Here is a 15,312-nt window from a genome sequence, read left to right as displayed (position 1 = left end):
GCTACACAAATACAGGATAAATCATATTTTTTCTTAATATTTGAATACTTATTATTTTTGCTCCAAATGTGGTTGAAAGTGGGGTATTATAGCAGGCTGTTTTCGCTCATGTCATGTCAGTAATTGCTTTAACATTAGTAAAATTCTCCCTGTGGATGTTTTACGGCAATCTAGTATACATCCCGTTAACGTGTGACACAGTTTGTATGTACTTTTTTTTAAAATCAGCAACAGTCTCTGTGAGTGAGTGTGTGGAGTAATGGTTTGACAACCAAACCATCAGGTGGCGACTGAAAAGGGACTATTTTCTTTTCAGTAGGTGATACCCAGGACCTTTGGAAAAAATAACTCTTATCACAGTAGCCGTCTTAGTTGAAATAAAGGTGGCATTTTAAAAAAGTTTGTGTGCAGCACTTCAGAGGATTGGGATAAGGCATGGGAAGTTTAGATAGGCGGTTTCTCAAAGGCTCAGTCAGCTTCTCGTTATCGGCTGGGCTCTTATCTCTTCATTTCATATTTACCTGATATTGGCTAATAACCCCTGCTAGTGGCAGCTAGCACATGGTTACCAAAGGAAATCAGGCTTCTTTTTTCCAGGGATTTGGTCATAACATTTATTTTTTCTTAGAAAGGGTCCTAAGGAAGTGAAGTGACCCGGAAATACAGAAGTGGAAGCCATGATAAGAGCTGTTCATACTCTCTAGATTATAGTAAAGGAGCTTCCATGCTCCCATGTTATCTCCTTTAGCATAGGATACACTGGACCATGCTTTACAAAAAGGAAGAGCAATAATACACAGCCAGAACAAACTAATGACTCGACTCCCGTTATTAATTGAAATTATTTTATTGACGATAACATTATCGTATTTCTTCTTCTAAGGAAAAAAAAAACTCTGTTCCACGGCGCACCAGTGACAACTTTACGGCCGCACTGATCAAGGTTTTCTGTAACTGTTCAAGTCTGTTTACAGTTTCTCTTTCCTTGTTTTATTTTAAAGCCTTAGTACTAGAATAATTGTCCATGTTTATAAAGCAGTGCATGAAACAGTAAGATACAAATGCACGGGTAGAATTATATAGATGAGCTTTTAGTTGTCGATCTATGCAAAATTGTAGTTTTCCCACAGCAGATGCACATCGGTCGGATTTGCTTAGCACAGATGTTGTCTTTTCTTTAGTCCTGATGAATTCTCCCTTACATCTTTCCTTAACCTCATGACATGTCCACTAAGGTTAAGGAAACGTGTTGAGAAAAAGATGTAGGACCTGATTTTTTTTACAGTTCATCAGCAGTCCATGTAAAGGATTGCACAGTCACAGGAACTTTCTGCCTCCTGTTAGAGTAAACAGCATCATGATGAGTGCAAACACTGACGGCCTCTCCCTCTTGAGACAGGCCATCCATGAAATTTGAGCAGTTTGGTTATCAAAAGAGATAAAACATCTTTCCAATAACAGACGCTGAGAGAAGCAACGTCTCTCTCCTGTCAACAAGTCATCCCTCACCCTGTGTCGCTCCGTGTCTTCCTTTTAATTTACTCTCCGCCGTCTGAGAGATGCAACAGCACATCGTCTGTGGCCTCACGTCTCTCATCACACTCCCACCGTTTGAATTCAGGCTCTGAGTAATAAAGCCTTTTGTTCAGCAGAGAAAGATTTGGCATCAGTCACAGGAAGCATTTCCCTGGCTACAACCGGCACATAGCAGCGCTGTCATGCCTTCAGAAGCACCACTCATATGTTGCTGCCACAAACTATATCCCACAGTATACTTGTTTTACCTTGCATTAATTTGTTTATGTGTCTTTGGGACACTTTTTGGACTAGCATATTGGGAATTTACTTTGTATTACCTAAACACAAGGCGATTTTTTTGGTTGTTACTTTCCTGGAGTGAGCTATACAGGTTTTTGTGAATGTAAATGGTCTGCAAAACATAAAATATCAAAGTTCCATCACTGCATAATACCCCCACCCCCCACTGCCTGAAACGCCTTCAGTGTAGTTTTTTTATAACTTGCATAACATAGTGAGATCACTATGATCACGCTTCTATTGGCTAGCGCTCCAACACAGTGTATGGGGCGAGACATCTCTAAGTGGCTGTCGAATCACAACCGAGTCGGCCAGCTAACCAGTCAGAGCAGACTGGGCTCTGGTTTCAGACAGAGGGTGAAAATGGCAGTATGAGGGGAAATAAAGAGCTTTTTGAACACGTTACAGTAGAAGAAAAAAATAAAAATTGGAATGTGAAATTGGTGATACAGTGAGAAAATAATATAATAAATAATTAGAAAAAGAGAAAGTGTGAATTGCGTTCTGGTATTGTCTGTACTAGTGGTGACCAATTTCAAAAAACTTGTCTGTTTTCAACTACAATATTGCCGTGATTTCCTCATTCCCCCGTCTCTCCATTTAAATGTTGGTGGGCTGGGGCTTCAATCAGGAAACTGTTATTTATATCTGTTAAATTAGTGGGCAGTTTACCATTGTAAAAAGTACTGGATCCAAAGTGAATGTTTTTACATTATTTTTTACATCAAAGGTGGTTAAGTGGGCAGTTTTCCGTTCTGTGCCCACTTCAATCTGTCATTTATTTCTCAAGTAAAATGTCTAATCTGAATAGAAAATAAGAATGTGTAATTCAGCGGAATGGACTGACAGTTCCTTTTTTCAGTTTATATCACACATCTGAAACTCCAGCTGTGGCTGTATGTCAAAGCTGCCAGGTTTGACAGGGATGTTCTTTTTATTAAATCGTAGGCAAGTTCAGGACAGACTCTTTTCATTGCAGGTGTTTACAGATAGTAATCATACCCTGCAATCAATCACATTTTCCATGGCAGATTTGGTAGCATTGGGAATGGCAGTGTTCAGTTTGGTTGAGCATGACATAAACAGTGGTGTGGCGAAACTTCACAAGCTGCCTCTACAGTAGATGCAGTGTTTCTGTTTGGATGTGTGCACACAAGTTGAACAATTATTTTTGTCTTCTTTCAGGTAGAGGATGCCATGCTGATGTTTGACAAAACCACCAACCGACATAGAGGTAAGTTCAGATCCACTGCTACTGTTCATCCATTTCTGTGTAGAGAAATACTTCTTCTTCCAGTTCTAGATCAATATCCTCCACCATTGAGCTTTTTCCTGTTCCATATATATATATATATATATATACTCTGGTCACTGCAGTAACAGCTACATCAGTAAGTGTATTTCCTACTTCCCTCAAGGTCAGAGCCATTGTTGTCCGTTACAGATGGCTTTCACTCTGCCCAGCAATCCATACTAAATCTGTTCCCTTATCGTTGTGATTCTCCACACAGCTGACTGATACACACATATACCCACGGACATGTCCAATCAACAGCACATGGCAATCCGGCCTGACAGCTAAACGCACCACATAGAAGAACATTTATTTCCACTATCAATTTAATTAGCCTCATTTCCCCCTTCGGCCATGTTGCCCTTCCGATACGTCGATATGGATCTACACTGGCATTCTGGTGATTGCATGATGGAAGAGAGCGACATGGGGTGAGAAAAGAATAAGAGGGTCAGGGAGGGAGGGGGCAGAAAAAGAAAAAGGTGCCCCACAGTTTGAATAGAAGGATGGAGATTGAAGGAGGGAGGCCTGTGTGGTCCGATAAGGGTTCAGATAGCTGATGCTGCAGAGCGACAGAGGAGGCAGGATGGTTATCTGCACCCCCTCCTTATCTGAAGGCCTTATCGGTGGCTTCAGCAGTGCAGCCCTCTGCCCGAAAACAGAGGACTTTACAAAGACACAGCAGAGAGGAGGAGACGGATATAGGAACAAGTCAGCCACTCCAGACCAACACAAGCTTAGAAGAGGTGGGCGGTTTTGGAAAATAAACACAATATAATATGAAATGATCAAGAATAGAAAAAAAGGCACAGTCAGTCTAAATAAGTTTTCCTCATGAACTTAATAATTTCAGACTGGGTCTTATATCCATTAATTTGGTGAAGCCTCTTTCTGATAGTGATAGCACAGTGACATTTACTTGAAATATCACAATCCTAAAGATTTGAAAAAAGAGCATACTTAAGTACAGTACAATATAATAATAATAATAATAATAATAATAATAATACTAATAATATATATTTCATTTATTTTACATTTAAATAAAGCTATGTTATCTTGGATTGGCCTAGGATAGTATCATTACTCTTTATTTGGAAAAGCACAAACAAGCGAATGGACACATATTTCTTCCACACTATGCTTGTTGTTATTCCAGAAAGAGTTCATTGTTGACACGTCTTTGCATCTTGTATTATTCTTCAAATCATTTATCATACAAAAATATCTGTCCTTTTTTAAACATAGCACTTTGGTTTCACTAACTAGTCGTTTTGTTTACACCCATTATTGATAAGTGATGCTGTTCTGTGGCCGACAGTTGACTGTTCCTGGCCAGGAATGGCAATTATTCCTATCCAAAATAGTCCCAAAAAATATCCCACGCCCGTTCGTCTGGCAGAAAACACCCACCCAATTACTCTGCAAATACACTCTCTCCCTCCAATTAACAGAAGCACATGGCTAATAATAATGGGACACAGGACGTTCCCTTCTCCCTTAAACACTTGCAACTAAAATTAAGGTTGAGACCTGAAGTTCTTTTATCTTGCAAAAATGTAATTATTCCTAGAAACACAAGCAAGAGGACAACATCTACGGTTGTGTTTTGGTCACATAGCTTACGTACTTGCCATCAGTTAATTGTGCAAGTTGTGCAACCAAAATAGTCCAAAAAAAACCTTGACTGTGCCGTGTTTGTTCTCCATCCTCCTCTCTACAGACTATTTTACTGTTAAGGCTACGTCACCTAAATACCTTAGAGGGAGTCTTACACATCTCGGTTCACGATAACGTTGGTTATATTACACAAGTATTAATGCATTTCTCAAGATCAGTTGTGATTGGTTACTTATGATTCAACCTGTGATCTCACTTGCTCACACAGTCTTTACATGGATTGTAGTTTGGCTTGTAAAATGGAACAAGATGCCTAACCCCAGTCAAGTGGAAGAACTTTTCTGAAGAATAGATTTGGAACCATATAAAGACGAGAAGGCTTTGTCGTTTTGTAAATTCAATACTCTATATATTTAAAAAAAACATGATAATTGTTTTTATATAACAAACAAAACATTGAACTCAAATGGACAGACTGTGTGCCTTGAGTTAATTTTTTTAATACGGTTAAATTATTCCTACACTGGAGGACTGCATGTATGTTTGTTTGTATTCACATGTGTTCATTGATTGCAGGAACAAAGCCTATCTTACAGCAGGGGGGTGATTAGAGTTCACTGTAGAGAGGGACCCCTCAGTTCTAAGACAACAGTGTGACACACCCGCATGCAGACACACATTGACACCAAAATTAGGCAATCACACAGAAGTCCATATCACCTGACACATTTGATTGGTTCACACAGGTTGGTAGTGGACCAACCTGAGGTAAAAGTCAGCAGTGGCATCTGAAGGAGACCAAATCGGAAAAAGATTCCTTCAACATCCTTTTTTTTGTTGGTTACTGTTGCTTCGACACTGCAGCAAACATAAACTCTCTTTGCAGTGCGGCCAAAAAAGTTGTTTCGTTGAATAATTAACTAGGAATAGTAACTTCAAACAACCATGAATTCAGAAATATTTAAACTATTAAAATGTTGCCTCAGTTGGAACCAGTTGACTGATGCTGTCCGGTGTATCAATTGACAGTGTTGTGATTTATATGCGGGCAGCGCATAACTGCTTTGAAGTCCACAGTGTACAGCATATATTAGGTTGGTTCTTTCAGCTCCAATACCTTTGGGATGCCCTCTGCATAAGTGCATATATATGTGAAGGATGATTGAGTGAATGACAGTGGGGGATCGGGAGGGATTGATCATCCTGTACTCTGTAGGAGCCATTTTTGAGTTTGCAATTCAGTTCCTTAGAAGAGCATGTGCAAATAGTGTACAGAAGCATTTGAAAAAATAGAAAGGCTGTCAGGAAAGCAGTATCTACAGTACATCTAACTTTAAAGGATGTGTGCATAAATCAAATACATGTGTTTTAACTTCAACATCATTGTCAGTTACTATCACCATCTTGGTTAAATATTTGAGTACAGGAGATATTGGATGTTAGATACTGATGAATGCAAGTTGAAGAAATATGAAAGATGTCAACAACCCCCTGACGGTACCCTAGAATAAGACAAAAAATATGCACCAGTTTAAATAAAAAATAAAAGGGGAGATAGGAAGGGAAGATGGAGGGACGTTGAGGAGGATGAGTGTAAAGATGGAGGGATGAATGGTTAAAGGGATACATATAGGACGAAAGGCATGAAGGTTGGGAGGGATGTAGGGTTGTAGACAGGCATGGGTAAAGAGGCGAAGGGATGTAGGGAGGCATTGATGAAAGGAGGAACAGATGTGGGTGAGGTAAGAAAGGGAATGGAAGGGAAAGGCAGGGTTTGACGTGAACTAGGAGACAAACTAGGCCAGCGTTGATCAGGTATATGTGGCTAAGCAGGTGATTTGGGTGTTTGATCACCCTGCTCACCAACGTTCGCTAATTCCCTTTATATCCCAAGGTGAAATGATCTGTGTGTGTGTATATAGCTGTTCTAACGTTCTTTGCAATTTGTTTTGACTTGTGCTTTGATAACTAAACACGGTCTTACTCATACTTATCATACTTTATTTTGAAAACCATGAGTGCAGTGAGAATATTGTTGATTTCCAGCCCTTCAGCACCCACGTACCTTCAGCTGGTTCCAGGCTATACTATCGGGATATACGTACGACATAATGTGAAGCAGGGTTACCATCAACCAAAGTTTACCTAGTCGACCATTAGTCCTCAGTTCAAGCATTTAGTCAACTGAGAATGTTACTTTGAGAATGAGATTATGTTGCTTTGTGCTACATTTAAAATATAATATAAAACTGTTCAAATTAAGCCTTAGAATGATATATACAATTCTACACGTTCAAATCACTTGTCACAGCGCAAGGACAAAGCAATCTCCTCGCGACAATACAAACGACAGAACGCTGGTTATGATTATTAACGTGTGTTGGAACAAGCAGTAATATGAGAAGTGAGTATGTATTGCTTACAACTGATACTGATTGGAATTCACCAGCAGTCACTGTTCAAAATGCTACAATGACAGCAAACAGGTTGTATCTTAACGTATAGTGAATAACATGTCACTTGTATGCCTGGTTAATGTTTCACAATGTTTATGCTATACAGTAAGGTGTTATATGAGAGTTAGTGTTAGTGTTAATATACCGCGTTCTAGACACTTTTTGAAGTTGACACTTTGCTTCACAACTTTCTACTCTTCGTCACACTCCCCATGAATTGTTTTTGTTACGTCAATCCCACACCAGTTTATCCAAAATATTCCACAAAGGCAATGATCGTGTTGGCACATCTGCAAAGGATTCTGTCAAATTCAGTGAGCTGTGTTCCGCAAGCGCTCAATTTGATTAAAATGTATGCTGACAAATATGCAGCCTGCATATTGGAGGGATTAGTTTGCAGGAAAAACACATTCCACCATTAGCACAAAGGTGATCTGAGGAGCGGATGGCCTTCTGTCTGGCCTGCTCTCTGGTCGACTCCCAGCGTGACTGTGCTGATCGTTTCCCCCCTCGGCTGTGTGGGAGGTCTGGGGGAGCAGCTGCATCTCGGGGAAGGAAACTTGATACGGAAATAACTCTTATAAATAATAAAGCTGTGGTAATAACCAGCTGATTTTGACCTTGTCCCGCTACCATTATCTGTAGCCAGTAATGATTTCACCACTATCTGTGATTGGCACATGAATTATTAAGCTACTTCCTACTTCAGAACTTGGCCCAGTCGGGTGCCAACTTCAAGATATTTTTTGATGCTACCACCATCCCACTCATCTCTCATCAGGCCAGAATACCTGCACTTTAAGGCTAAATGAGGGTGGTTATGGTTCCCTCAATGTCATGATCGCCTGTCTTCTTTTCTATCTTTCCTATCTTTACTATATGAACCTCTGGAGACAAAATGAATTTAATTGAGGAATCTAGAGCACTTCTTTACTTTTGAACCGCTGTTTTGGTAATAGCAGTCTTGTGCACAACCACAGTATTTTCTAATTTCAACAATTATTATAAATCGTTTGTAACAAAATCAAAAGTCATCAGGCAACTATACAGTACAAAAAACAATACAAAAGTCCTGTATACCCTGATTAAGAAAATGTTACAGATCATTCCTTGAACATTCCAAAAGCAAAAATCTGTCACTACACCCTAATTAGGCAGTAATCGGTCCGCTGAATGGAGGTAAGGGACTATCTTAAACCCTTTTCGTTTATATTCCTACTTTTTTTCTGTCAATTTACATGTGAAAACTGCAACACCATACAGTGGGGCAAAAAAGTATTTAGTCAGCCACCAATTGTGCAAGTTCTCCCATTTAAAAAGATGAGAGAGGCCTGTAATTTTCATCATAGGTATACCTCAACTATGAGAGACAGAATGAGAAAAAAAAATCCAGAAAATCACATTGTAGGATTTTTAATGAATTAATTGGTAAATTCCTCGGTAAAATAAGTATTTGGTCACCTACAAACAAGCAAAATTTCTGGCTCTCACAGACCTGTAACTTCTTCTTTAAGAGGCTCCTCTGTCCTCCACTCGTTACCTGTATTAATGGCACCTTTTTGAACTCGTTATCAGTATAAAAGACACCTGTCCACAACCTCAAACAGTCATACTCCAAACTCCACTATGGCCAAGACCAAAGAGCTGTCAAAGGAGACCAGAGACAAAATTGTAGACCTGCACCAGGCTGGGAAAACTGAATCTGCAATAGGTAAGCAGCTTGGTGTGAAGAAATCAACTGTGGGAGCAATTATTAGAAAATGGAAGACATACAAGACCACTGCTCATCTCCCTCGATCTGGGGCTCCACCCAAGATCTCACCCCGTGGGGTCAAAATGATCACAAGAACGGTGAGCAAAAATCCCAGAACCACACGGGGGGACCTAGTGAATGACCTGCAGAGAGCTGGGACCAAAGTCACAGAGGCTACCATCAGTAAAACACTACGCCGCCAGGGACTTAAATCCTGCAGTTCCAGACGTGTCCCCCTGCTTAAGCCAGTACATGTCCAGGCCCGTCTGAAGTTTGCTAGAGGGCATTTGGATGATCCAGAAGAGGATTCGGAGAATGTCATATGGTCAGATGAAACCAAAATATAACTTTTTGGTAAAAACTCAACTCGTCGTGTTTGGAGGAGGAAGAATGCAGAGTTGCATCCAAAGAACACCATACCTACTGTGAAGCATGGGGGTGGAAACATCATGCTTTGGGGCTGTTTTTCTGCAAAGGGACCAGGACGACTGATCCGTGTAAAGGAAAGAATGAATGGGGCCATGTATCGTGAGATTTTGAGTGAAAACCTCCTTCCATCAGCAAGGGCACTGAAGATGAAGCGTGGCTGGTTCTTTCAGCATGACAATGATCCCAAACACACCGCCAGGGCAACGAAGGAGTGGCTTCGTAAGAAGCATTTCAAGGTCCTGGAGTGGCCTAGCCAGTCTCCAGATCTCAACCCCATAGAAAATCTTTGGAGGGAGTTGAAAGTCCGTGTTGCCCAGCGACAGCCCCAAAACATCACTGCTTTAGAGGAGATCTGCATGGAGCAATGGGCCAAAATACCAGCAACAGTGTGTGGAAACCTTGTGAAGACTTACAGAAAACGTTTGACCTCTGTCATTGCCAACAAAGGGTATATAACAAAGTATTGAGATGAACTTTTGTTATTGACCAAATACTTATTTTCCACAATCATTTGAAAATTAATTCATTAAAAATCCTACAATGTGATTTCCTGGATTTTTTTTCCTCATTCTGTCTCTCATAGTTGAGGTATACCTATGATAAAAATTACAGGCCTCTCTCATCTTTTTAAATGGGAGAACTTGCACAATTGGTGGCTGACTAAATACTTTTTTGCCCCACTGTAAATGCCTTCAACAGGCTGTTTGCAAATATTTGCTGTCGATCATAATCGCATCATAATATCAGCAAATAGGCTGTCTTTTGACACCGTTTGTCCAGGTTGCAACATGTTATGCTTTCTATTCTCTCGAAAAATGTATGATTGGATTTATTTCTGACTTACAGTATTCCTTTTTTGTTTTGTGTCAAGCTGTAATAAGTAAACATTCCTCTCTAAACAGTTGCGGATGCAACCAACTTTGGATATAGCTGGAGTTTTCATTGCACAAAACATATGCTCCTGTGTGTGTGTGTGGTTTCAATGTACTGGCACAGGTTGTAATTGTGGAGGGGTCTAGGAGTGTGGTCACAGATGCATAGAAGTCATATGTATGTAGAAGGTGAGTACAAACCATACTATGATAAATAACACTGTATTGCGTCTCGCATCGGCTCGATCATTTCAAGGAAACCCCAGTTTTTTTAAATGAATAAACACCAAGAAGCTAAAACATTGACACAAGTGATTCCAACATTCTCAAATCAAATCTGATTATAGTATACACCTTTGCAAATTGATAACTGAGACACCTTCAGCAGCCCTCAGGCTACAATGCGAACTACAATGAGCTGATCTTCTATGTTGCAGAAGGGATGAAACATTTGTTTGGCACTGATTCTCTCTCAGTCTTTCATCTTTTATCCTGACCACTCTTTTCTTTATCTTTGCCTTTGTCTCCAGAGTTACTTCATTTCTGTTTCTCTCGGTCAGTAACCCTCTCTGCTCACTGACCTCCTCCTCTAGTCTGTCTCCCCCTTCTGCCCTTCTGTTACTTTTGTCAGAAAGTTTGACTGGGCCCAGTGGACATGAATACATAGAAATGGGTGCCACAGACAAGCACATTTCTCAGGCTGATTATAGATATTATGGATAATTTATTCCTAATTTTACTTCGGTTCTGCCTTATGTTTTCCCAATCAAGCACTGATGGCTAGTTTATCTTGTCAGTTGACTTTGCTTTTCACTAGGTCCCTTTCATCACAAATCATGACCTTGGGAAACGAACTTGAAGTCATTCTTTCAAACAAAGAGCTGTTGACTCTGACTCTGCCGTCTACAGTGGAGAGCCAAGTATTGATAACCTTCTTTCCGATGCACCTAATTACAGCTGCCAAAAGCAGCGGCTTGCTTAATGGATCTCCCCAAGGGCAAGGTGATGAACAATCTCCACACCCTCTTCATACATCAATGCCCATCTCCTCTCCTCTGCACTTGCGTATGTGCATCTGCTGGATAGAGGCTTGAAGGCGATAATTAAAAGACTGAGTTGTTCCCCGTGTGTCAGTACATGTCTGTCTGACCGATGCTATTTGGCAGGCTGCTGTAGCCCCAGGGGTGACCTGTTTGTCTACTTATTAACTTGTCCAGAAAGAGAAAGTGGCAGATGGAAAGATGGAGGTCAAGAACACGCAGCCTCAAGAAGTACAACCTTTAAAAGGATAGGGAGGAAGAGAGGGGGTGTGAACAGAGAGGTGCTGTACATGTTGCCGCGGAGAGACAAGTGTGATTCATGATCAGAAAAGGAATGGATACACATGTATGTGTCATATATGAGGGATGAAGATAAGTTGACCAAGATGGCTTTCAAAATACAGTCCAATCAAAACACGGTCTTCTCCACTGTAGGTTATTAAACCGTTTACTTTGTTGGTCTGTTAAAAGATCTATATACTGTATTCAAAGCATTAATATTGTACATTTCCCCTCTGTGGGGCAAATAAAGGTATTCTGTTATTGAATCTGAATATAGCATCTAATAACTGTTGCCTATTTATTTCACTGCTGAGTCGAGTACTCGATGCTGATTCGTAGTTTTCGAACATTCTGCGGTTTGCTCTTTTTCGCCAACAGACCACGGATAAGGATGGCTGCTATGAAAGCAACCTTACAGTCATATCAATCTACAAAGAAGAAGTCTGGTCAATTTGAAGTCAGCACTGGCCTTGAAAAAAAATATTTCCCTCCGTTAGAAATCACCTTTTATATTGATGTAAAGCACCAAACTTTGGTTTCATCACAGCTGATTGGTCACCGTCAAAGAAAAGAAAAAGAGAACAAGAAAATGGCCAAATAGAAGGAAAGAGGTTGAAGAATAAGAAGACATTTATTAAGACTTACTTTTATTAATCCCTTACAGGGAAATTGCTTTCTCTACTCTGTTGTGTTGACACACATTAAACACACAGAGGATATACATGCACAAACACAGAGGAAATACATGCACACACAACCACATGCAGAGGAGAGGTGGCAGAGCAGAGAGGCAGCCAGGAACCCGGCGCCAAGGGAGCAGATAGAGGTTAGGGGCCTTGCTCAAAGGCACCTCGACAGTGGCCTAGGAGGAGAACTGGCACCTCTCCAGCTACCAGCTCACCCCCAGAAGACAGAGAGGCTGGGACAGATAGTTCAGCAGAAGAAGAAAGACAGGCATAAACACTAAAGGGGACCTCAGTATGTGCTCTGGCAAAGCCTGTACCCTGGTTAATGGAAAAATAAAATGTCAACAGACCTGGACAGTTGGACGGCATTTTAAGCGTCCAGTAATATACTATATTTCAACAATATATTGTTGTATACATCAGATATACTGAATACAAAACTTTGTCTCTGAAGATCAGGCATTGTAGCGTATAATATACCCCTTTGTGTAAGCCCTGTTCCAAACCTGTGGTAATTGGCTAATGGTTGCCCAACCCAGAAAAAACTGTTGTGATGCCACAACATCGCAAATCTGATGAGCTCATTTTCAGACAGGTTTTGAAATGGGTAGATCAGGAGAAAAAGAGAGAATCATTTTCCTTGAAATGTTTCGCATCTCTTGAAATACTAGGGACATATTTATGTACAACAGACATGAAAAAGTGGATTTTGTATGATAGCTGACTTTTAAGTTAAGGTGCTGTCGCCGCAGATCCAGCCACTTCGGGATACTACTCACCCTGTCGGTGTTCTTTTTACATTCATGACCAGCTCACTGCACATTATCTCTTTAAGATAAAGTTATGCCTTCCTGAGCAGTTGACAAAGTATCTTTCCTTTACGTTACCATTTCTACAACTCTGTAACATTGTTTGTTAGAACCTTCTAAACTGTTTTTCCGTGTCTTTCAAATTCTAGTGCTTCAATGTTTTGTGTCCAAACACCTAGTAACAATGCATGGCAGCCATACATCAGGAATGTCTTCTAATTTGGAGTTATTGATGCCATATTTATATCTTCTTGAGATATTTGCATTAACTAGACATTCAACAACAATCCTTGCCTTTGGTCATTTTTATTTGAAGTTTTCCTCCCAAGCATTCAGTGATCATATTATTTAAAGGTTCCCCTACTATGCAAAATGCACTTTTTGATGTCTTTTATAAATAAATATGTGTCCCTGGTGTGTAAGGAGACTCACAAAGTGTCAGAAATATACCCCTGTCTCTTTTCCTCCTTACCCACATCTCTAAAAACAGGGGTACAAACGAGCTGGTCCAGATTTGCTGCCGATATGACGTAATATACGAAATGTGGGCTGGCTTTACATCGAACTCCTGGCAACGTCCCGCCCACGTGACACATTCCAACCTATCGTCCCCCATATACAGTCGCGAGCTGAATCCCCTCTGCTGTGTGTGTGTGTGTGTGTGTGTGTGTGTGTGTGTGTGTGTGTGTGTGTGTGTGTGTGTGTGTGTGTGTGTGTGTGTGTGTGTGTGTGTGTGTGTGTGTGTGTGTGTGTGTGTGTGTGTGTGTGTGTGTGTGTGTGTGTGTGTGTGTGTGTGTGTGTGTGTGTGTGTGTGTGCGCTGCAGGAGGGACTTAGAGTTGTTGTATATATAATACATACTGTATAATGTCTCTTTTCTAGTGGTAAACACTGAGAAGTGTTTCAGGAATAATGCTGGATGTGGTTTGGAACATAATATGGGGTTTAATCACTGCAGCATTTAGAAAAGAATCCGTAACTCTAGATGTATTTGTAGTTTGAGGTGCAATATATGACTTAGCATGCTTTAAGTTTATTATTTCCCTCAGCTCTAATGCAATATTTTCACCGGAAAGTGGGTGGTGCCACAATTTTGACTGGAAGTGACGTTAGCGCCCTCATACTATATTTTCATAGAAAAACCCCTGGGTACTCCCTTCTTAGCCGCAATGTGTTTATAACCTCTGTGTGTTTGATATGGAGCACATCCTCATTGTATCTTCCCTTTATTCCGCCCCACTGTCACTTCTAATGAAGCAAATTATGAAGCATAGCCTCATGAAGGTACACCCTTTTAGATCTCTTTCTTCTCTCATATCTTCCACACATTCTGTAAAACCCTGCGTCTGCTATTCCACTGGGTAGGAAAATGAATGTGGGCCCTGCTCATGTAAAAGACCATCAAATGAAATGTCTGGTGAGAGCAGAATGTCACCTGACTGCATATTGTCATTGTGAAGCTGTTAAGGAAATACACAGGCAAACAATGAGTTGTGTTTATCTTCATTACTGTGTGTCATCTTGATAAATGTTATTGATGTCTGTGTAATAGAAAGAGTGATGAGTATTGAAGCTAATGCAGACACAAATAAATGCTTTCCTTTTTTTTTGTCCATGCTGGAATTTGCTCTATACATTTCTTTCATTGAATGCAACAGAATAGAAGTGTTAACTTACAAAATTGGCAAGTCATTTTCAAGGGAAAGGAACAGACACGATTGGGATTCAAATTGTAAAACCGTGTTTGATTTTCACAAGAAAAGGGCTTTGAGGATATAAACTTCCCAATGTGTTAGGCAAATATAAATCCTAGTCAATGGATGTGGCTTGCATTGTTGGATTTATAGTTTTTAAGATCCAATAAAGAACATCTGCTGAAAATCTCTGGATGTTCCCTGAAATACTCGATGGTTTGAATAGTTCTGTTGACATGTTCGGTAAAAAGACAGGCTTGACATCATTCCATGAAAAGCAAATAAAGCGATGCTACACAATATGAATTATTTCAAATCATTCAAGAGTAGGATCAAGACCTTCTCTTTCTTAGTTCTAAATGCTCTTAGTTATGCTGCTATAGGCTTGGACTGTCGAAGGACTTTCAACGTCTTAACTCCTTCTTGTTTTTCTTTATCTCTATGCTCGCATGTCCCAATAATGCATGCTATTAACTCATCTTATATTAGCACATCAAGGGCATAGTCCCCAGAGTTTTTTTTTGCCTATCACCTGACAGATAGCCACTTTTAAAGGTTATG

General features: G+C 40.2%; 1 protein-coding gene across 4 annotated transcripts in view; it reads left to right on the top strand.

Moving 5' to 3' along the window:
* The window catches only part of LOC134879964 (RNA-binding protein Musashi homolog 2-like), a 141,699-nt gene that overhangs the window by 72,259 nt on the left and 54,128 nt on the right, over positions 1-15,312 (top strand). For all 4 annotated transcript variants that reach the window (XM_063906580.1, XM_063906581.1, XM_063906577.1 and 1 more), the window contains exon 7: positions 3,004-3,052. In XM_063906580.1, coding sequence (XP_063762650.1) covers positions 3,004-3,052 — 49 coding nt within the window. The remainder of the gene's footprint in view (positions 1-3,003; positions 3,053-15,312) is intronic.

The sequence above is a fragment of the Eleginops maclovinus genome, chromosome 18 (genome assembly GCF_036324505.1).
Source record: "Eleginops maclovinus isolate JMC-PN-2008 ecotype Puerto Natales chromosome 18, JC_Emac_rtc_rv5, whole genome shotgun sequence".
Lineage (NCBI taxonomy): Eukaryota > Metazoa > Chordata > Actinopteri > Perciformes > Eleginopidae > Eleginops > Eleginops maclovinus.
The sequence above is the reverse complement of the archived record's forward strand: the minus strand, read 5'-3'. Positions and strand labels throughout refer to the sequence as shown.